The following is a 7897-nucleotide window of genomic DNA, read 5'->3' as shown; positions in this document are numbered from 1 at the left end:
GCAGAAAGAAACAGCAAGATGAGAAAACTACTCAGGAGAATCAGAGAGGTCAAGAGTTTTTTTTAATGACGAGGACTGAAATACAACCAGAAGAGCCCTTGATAATAAAGCTAAAAAATAGGTCCTCAGAGTGAAGAAGTTATATTTTTAGTCAATACAGGAGTTTCTCAGTCGACAGTGACAAAATTACCCCAGGGATGTGAGATAAGTCATGAGCGAGTTTCAGTAATCAGAATTACGGGAGGTGGTTTCCCTGTTCCTGTAATAAAAGGAGTGCAAATTGAAACAGATGACAAATTTGGAGTAAATGATTTATTGTTGATACCAGAGGCCGAGAATAATTTGTTAGGCAGAGATCTAATAATAGCCTTAAATTTACAGATAAAACCCTGTGAAGGAAAACTTAAAATTTATTCTTTAACTGAAGAAGATAATCTAGAAATTAATGACACGGGTTGGCATTCAGGTGAAGTGGGAAAAGTTTAGGATAAAGGAGTCTGGTCCCCTTAGTCCCTCCTGGTCAGCACAAGCCTGTGAATTTTATGCATTACTCTGTGCATTATTAATACTAAAAGGGCAAGAAGGGACTATTTATACAGACTCCAAATATGCTTTTAGTGTAGTACATACTTTTAGAAAAATTTGGAAGGAAAGGGGACTGATAAACTCTCAAGGGAAAAGATTAATACACGGGGAATTGATAATTCAGATACTTGAAGCTTTAAAAGGCTCAAAGAAAATAGCAGTAGTTCATGTAAAGGAATGCCAGAGAGGGAGGGATATTAGAGTGAGAGAAATAATTTGGCTGATGAAGAAGCAAAAAAGAGCGACCTTAAGAAAAAGAGATACTGAAATCATGACCTTACAAAAAATAGAAATTCAGCAGGAGACACTTTCCCTTCCGCTAGCAGAACTGGCAGCTATAAGGAAATTAGGAGCAACATTCAAGGAGGGAAAGTGAGTTTTTCCTGATGGCAGGATTATGATGCCAAAACCAGTGGCATATTAGATCTTAGATAACTTGCAGACAGACACACTGGGGAACAAGAGCCTTTTGTGATCACTTTTTAAAATTTTATGGGTGCGTGAGGATATTTGAAATTGGAAAACAAATTACCCAGGTGTGTCTTACCTGTCAAAAGGTAAATAAGATAGTGTTAAAGAGCCCTCCCTCTGGATGACAAAAAAAAAGCCTACAGGCTATTTGAAAAGATTCAGGTTGATTTTGTAGACTTGCTTAAAGTGGCTCGGTGGAATATTTGTTAGTTATAATAGATGAATTAACTCAGTGAGTTGAAGCATTTCCAGCAGCTTGGGCTACAGTTTAAACGGTAGCTAAAATATTGTTGGAACATGAAATTCCAAGAATGTGAAAATATGGTGGGATTTAAGTAGATTTATATTAACCCTGATTTATTAAGAAGGAACTAAGCATCCTGGAGTGGCTGCGAACCGCAATTCCCTTGAGCTCAGAGGCAGAAGAACACCGGTGGAAAAAGAATAAAAGACTTTCTGAATCGGTGGGAACAGCCTAAAAAGATCGAAGATCTCCTCCAGGATCACCCACCAGCAACATTATTAGAATTGATTACAGAACTGCAATTCCAGAAACTGAGATTGATAACACCTGTTGCTAAAAGAGCTCAGAGACAAGTAAAATGTTGGGAGTGCAGTAAACATGGTTTAGGGTGTCATCCACGGATATGTATTGTTTGCACACTTTGCTTTAACTCGTGGTGGAAAGTAAGAGGGAAGAGAAAGAGAGACAATTGATTTGCTTGTTTTGCTATGGTTATGTATTTAGCCAGCTAACTATAGAACTCATTGCTATTGATTTCTTTGAAATACCTTTGAGACTGGGAGACGGGACTCTTCCAGCAGCAATTGGATTAATAGAGAACTTAGATCAATTGGTTCTTGCTATATTGGCAATAGCACAAATAAGAGAACAAGCAACTCATAATATTATAGACCAGTGTCTCATAATTGATAGTTGTTGTGGAGAAGAAGTCTATATATCACATCATAGGCATGTTTTTGGGGCATATTGGCCCCGGAATTGGAGGCAGAGACTTAATGCACTCCCCGCCCTTGAAGAAAATTAAAAAAAAAAAAAAATTAATTAAGTCTTAGTGTGGTTGGCATATCTCTGAAATTTTGGAAAATATAAATTTATAGTGTTCCGGCCTAACCTTTTCCCTGTTCTTTTCATTGTAATTATTTCTCTTAACTAGCCAGAACAGAGAAATGAAATTTAAAAGGGGACTAGCAAACCCTGTGGGGCTATGGGTACCAAGGAAACAAAAAGCACCAGTGACTAGATTCCGAGATATTACCTTTGCTACCAAGAAGACTGGCATCTCGGCCCTTGGTTGCAACCCAAGGGGCTTTGAGAAAGGTAGAAAGGTAGATTTCCTGATGATTATTTTTGCTGTGATCATTATGGTACCCTGGACGGTTGGCCAAAGTCAGAGAGCCACACTAGACTGAGTTTCGGCAATGAAAAAGCAAACAAGGCAAAAACCAAGTCCCAGTAATTTCAACATTTGTGACTATTGCAATCACCCTGTGTAGATTAAGGACAAGATGAAATCTGTGTTTGTGATACACCTATATGTTAGTTCTGCTTGCTACAATCACAGCAGTTTTATAGATGTTTGTATTAAGGAAAGAAAGATGTATTGGGTAAGGAAAAATTTGAGATATAATAGACAAGCTCCTTATCCCCATGGTGATCAAATTTGCCCTCAATATGGAAGATTCTTTTGTTTTCAAAGAGATGATAATGGAAAGGATCCAAGTACAGGGAAACCAGGCACTAAAAGAGAAATGGAAAGAGAAAAAAAAAATAAGAAAAAGAAACAAAGGGGAATAGAGGAAAAAACAGGAGAAAAGAGTCAACAGAATTGGCTGAACTGTATAAACAACTAAAACAGCACTACAAAGATTGGGATTTGCCAGCCTCGAATAAGAATCTGTTTGTGGGATTGATACAAGAGATTGCTACAGAATTGGGATTATCCAAATGTTGGATTTGTAGAGGTCTAAAAATGGCTGAAAGACAGCTGTGGAAAAGTGAGAACTTACCTCCAGAGCAATTTTTAAAGTAGAATCGCACCCAAATTTCTGGAACATTGAAGAGACCTGAAGGATGGATTTTAAGCCATCAAGTAATTAGAATCATTTGTGTAACTCGAGAAAGAAGGAAATTTAATAAAGTAGTGGGGCATACTCTTTGTAAATCCACATTAGTAGTCAATATGGATAATTGTTCAAAAGTTTGGTGACCTGAAACCCCTATAAGATATTGAGGATCAATAAAAAAAAAAATTGTGAATGGGATGAACAGATTAATTTATGCTAGTACAGAAGTCCTGGAGCTAACCCCTACCAATCCATCGACAGCCTGAGGTCATATTGAGAACAACTGGAGAAAACTGATAAGAAATGGAAAGCCTCAGATGGGATATATTGGATTTGTGGGCAACGAGCATACAGTGAGTCACCTCAAAAATGGGGAGGAACCTGTACGTTCAGAGTAATACAACCCTCCTTCTTTGTTCTACCGAGGTCTAGGAGCAATGTGTTAAGAACTCCTCTGTATGAAACCCTGCAGCAGAGTAAAAGGGATTTGAATTTCAGCAGGAGGGAACCAAAAAGGATGGGAGGACGAGTGGCCTGCAGAATGAATTATAGCATATTATGAATCAGCAACATGGGCTCAGGATGGGTCATGGGGATATAGGACCCCAGTTTACCTGTTGAATCGATTAATAAGGCTCCAAGCAGCAGTAGAGGTAGTGTCAAATCACACCTCCAGTGCTTTAAAAATGTTAGCCAGGCAATATACACAAATGCGGGCATTTGTGTACCAAAATAGGATTGCCCTGGACTATCTGTTAGCAGAAAAAGGAGGAGTTTGTGGGAGATTGAATGAATCTGAGTGCTGTGTAGAAATTGATGATTATGGGGAAGCTATCACAGAACTTGCAGAAGAAATTAAAAGAGTGGCTCATGTGCCCGGTACAAAAGTGGAATTCAATCTTGAAAGCAGATTGGTGGGATAACCTCTTTGGAAGCGTTTGGAAGAAAAAGTTAGAGTTCATGTTGTTATGCTCGATTCTGAGACTTCTGTTTCTGCTTTGTATGATTTTGTGTTTTATTAAGCTAATTCACTCAGTGATTCAGGGGATGCAGATTACAACAATGTCTCTAGATTCAGAATCAGCAGAAAAAGGAAAACCAAGATCTATAATGGTATTAAAAGCTGAATCGACCCCTGTTAAAGAACAAAGACCTAAAAAGATTGAAATAGAACAAGAAATGCTAACTAAACTTGAAAGAGAGTGTGAAAGACTAGAGGCAGTAAGAAATGCTAGAAAAGTTTGAAGCTGAAAAGAGACAACAAGAAAACCAAAATTCTGAAAAAATACAAAAGATATCAGAGCATAGCTTTTTAATAAAGCACAAATCATAATGATCAAGAAGATAAATGGGGGATTTGTGATAAATAGGTATGATTCATGCTGATAAAAATTGAAACAGTAATTAATATTGATACAGTAATTAATATTTGGGAATAATAAAATAGTTAGAAGTTGTAATGCCAAAGAAGAGAGGGAGAGGAGGGGCTCCACCCTCCCCCTCCCGGCAGATGTTTTCAAGGATCACAGGAAAGAAGCCAAAGATGTCATTGCTAAAAATGAGCAAAAACCTGGTTGGGTCCCAAAAAATGCTAATTATAAGGGATTTAATGCCTTGATATGTAGACATAGCGATATGTTAGTCTTGGCTTACATTGTACTGGCTTGGTGCGCATGTGTAACCCAAACGTGAATTAAAGGACACAGAAGAAGACTACAGAGCCTTCATCAGTGACAACCCCCAAAGACTTGTGCGACCACCAAACCGAGTGGTGGTGCACGGGTGGTAAAGGTGGTAATGAAGGCGGAGATAGAGATATGACGAACCAAAAATGGGAGGAGATGGAATTGACACATGGCATATAAGGGGTGATTTTCACTTAGCAAGCTTGTACGTGAGGTGGCAAGGGTCCCAGAACCCTGCCCTCCGTACCCCGTGGTTATCTTTTGCTTATGCGCTATTATTGGAACCAAATTATCCCTTATTTTAATCAAATTATATTGCATCCAATTTATAGTTTTTTTATTTTAACTATTCATTTAAAATTGCTGCTACTTTTAATATTGTTTGGTTATTTTTATGATGGGATACTTGAGCAAACATAACAAAATTCAATCTGCTACTTAAAAAAAAAAAAAAGCAGAGAGAACTTTTTGTCCTATTTTCTTTTCCTTTTTATAGTTTGATATCTACAATCCCCAGTTGATATTGACCCCCAGCACTTTCTAATGCAGTCTGAATATATACAAATATCAGGACCCTTCATGGCTGACAATCAATTGCACTTTATTCCCACCCCCTCTCAACCATTTCTTTTATCCAACCCCTGGCACTCCTATGGATCAAGAATGGTATGGCCAGCAGGAGCAGGGCAGGGATTCTTCCCCTGTGCTCAGCACTGGTTGGGCAGCATCTCAAGTGCTGTGTCCAGTTCTGGGTCCCCCAATTTAGGAAGGACATGGAGGGGCTGGAGTGTGTCCCAGAAAAGGGCAAAAAGGCTGGGGAGAGGAGAGGAAAGGGCAAACAGGGATAGGCTATTTGCCCTTTTCCAGGGCAGGGAACAGGGGTGAGCAAAAGGAAGAAATTACTACCAGGGAAGAGTAAAGAAAGCAAAGGTGAAGCCAAGGAAATGCTCCGGGCAGTTTGGGGGTGGCTGCCAGGCAGCCCTGGCTCTGAGCAACAGCGTCTGCAGTGGGACAGGAAACTCCCAGCTGATGGGAACAAACTTTCTGGCTGACTGCAGAGGCCAAGACAAAGCTGAGTGGTTTCCCTAGTGTCCCCCAGCCCTTGCTGGCCCCAGGGGCTGATGGCATTTGTGCTCCCTCAGGTTCATGTCCCCACACCAACAGCATGGGGGTGCTCCCGCCTGCTGTGTGCAATGCAAACAGGGGCTGCTGAGCCAGTGCTGCCGTGTCTGTGCCTGCAAGGATGGGGCACTTGTGTGAGCTGGGGGAGAGGCCAGGGCTGCAGAGGGGGGATGTTGTTGGCAGCTCCATGAGGACGCTCTGGGACGCTGCCCTGGGCTGTGCAGCGCACTGGGGATGGATCAGCCCCTGCTCTGCTGCTCCTTCCCCTCTGCCCCAGGGCCCTTGCAGAGCCCCAGCCATGCTGTTTGCCCCCAGCCTGCCCACGGCCAGCCTGGGGCTGCTCACGGGGCTTTTCTGTGCTGAGCATTGGCCTGGCCGTGTTCTTGAGAGAGCCTGGGCAAGGAGCCTGGAGCCCCCAGGCCCTGGGCTGAGGCGTCAGCACTGCCCCAGCAGTGCCCATGGCCTGTCCCTGCTGCAGCCCTGGCACTGCCACACCCAGGGCTGTGTCCTGCCCCAAGAGCACTCAGGCCCTGCAGCAACACCAGGGCCACCAGGGCAGCGGGGCAGGGCCACGGCAGCAGCACTGGCAACACCAAGTGCTGCTGCTGCTGGGCACAGCTGCTGGGCCAGCACTGATCTGCCCCCAGCTCTGCACACAGACATTGCTGCTGCAGCTCCAGAGAAGGAACAAAAGGGCATCTGCAAAAAACTTTCCTGGGAGATCCTTTAGTTCACTTACAGCCACTGAGAGCACAGCTCCTCATAGAAACAGGTTGTGGGTCACAGTAAAGGAGAAGGGAAACAAAATGAGAAATGGCACAATGCCATCACTTTGTAGACAATACTTTAAAATTAAAATGAAGGTAAAGAACCTGCAAAGTGAAACTAACAAAAAGTATTGAAGATTACTTTTATGACAAGTGATTGGCAGAAATAGGCCAGTAGTTTAATGTTTCTGAAAGCATCCAGTCATCAGTGCCCACATGGAAGCCTTGAGCTCCTGGTTCCTCAGGCTGTAAATGAGGGAGTTCACCAACGAGTACAGAACTGACAGGGCCAGATCCAGGGATGCGGAAGAGATGGAGGGGGGCTTCAGGTAGGTAAAAATGGCAGTGCTGAGAAACAGGGAGACCACGGCCAGGTGAGGGAGGCAGGTGGAAAAGGCTTTGTGTCGTCCCTGCTCAGAGGGAATCCTCAGCACAGCCCTGAAGATCTGCACATAAGAGAAAACAATGAACAAAAAGCAGCTTAAGGCTACAGAGACACTTACAGCAAGAAGCCCAAGTTCCCTGAGGTAGGATTTGGAGCAGGAGAGCTTGAGGATCTGGGGGATTTCACAGAAGAACTGGCCCAGGGCATTGCCATGGCACAGGGGCAGGGAAAATGTATTGGCTGTGTGCATCAGAGCATAGAGAAAGGCACTGGCCCAGGCAGCTGCTGCCATATGGGCACAAGCTCTGCTGCCCAGGAGTGTCCCGTAGTGCAGGGGTTTGCAGATGGACATGTAGCGGTCGTAGCTCATGATGGTCAGGAGGGAAACCTCTAATGACATGAAAAACACACAAAAAAAGAGCTGTGCAGCACATCCTGCATAGGAGATGTTCCTGGTGTCCCAGAGGGAATTGTGCATGGCTTTGGGGACAGTGGTGCAGATGGAGCCCAGGTCGCTGAGGGCCAGGTTGAGCAGGAAGAAGAACATGGGTGTGTGCAGGTGGTGGCCGCAGGCTACAGCGCTGATGATGAGGCCGTTGCCCAGAAGGGCAGCCAGGGAGATGGCCAGCAAGAGGCAGAAGTGCAGGAGCTGCAGCTGCTGCGTTTCTGCCAACGCCAGCAGGAGGAAGTGCCTGATGGAGCTGCTGTTGGACATTTCTTCATTATGGACATTGTGAGCTTTTTAAAGACACATTGACAATTTGGACAAATTACCTTGAGTCAGTCCTATGCTA

General features: G+C 43.4%; 1 protein-coding gene across 1 annotated transcript; it reads right to left on the bottom strand.

The window, feature by feature from the left end:
- Positions 1 to 3572: 3572 nt before the first annotated feature.
- On the bottom strand, positions 3573 to 7437 carry LOC128948223 (olfactory receptor 14J1-like; the record flags this gene model as incomplete). Its single annotated transcript, XM_054292837.1, has 2 exons — positions 3573 to 3610; positions 6966 to 7437. Coding segments are annotated over 2 exons (510 nt in total), but the record flags the coding sequence as incomplete, so codon positions are not given.
- Positions 7438 to 7897: the final 460 nt, after the last annotated feature.

Source organism: Melozone crissalis, unplaced genomic scaffold, assembly GCF_028551555.1.
Source record: "Melozone crissalis strain CALT ecotype California unplaced genomic scaffold, PUWL_Pcris_2 ptg000116l_1, whole genome shotgun sequence".
NCBI classification, from domain to species: domain Eukaryota; kingdom Metazoa; phylum Chordata; class Aves; order Passeriformes; family Passerellidae; genus Melozone; species Melozone crissalis.
The sequence above is the reverse complement of the archived record's forward strand: the minus strand, read 5'-3'. Positions and strand labels throughout refer to the sequence as shown.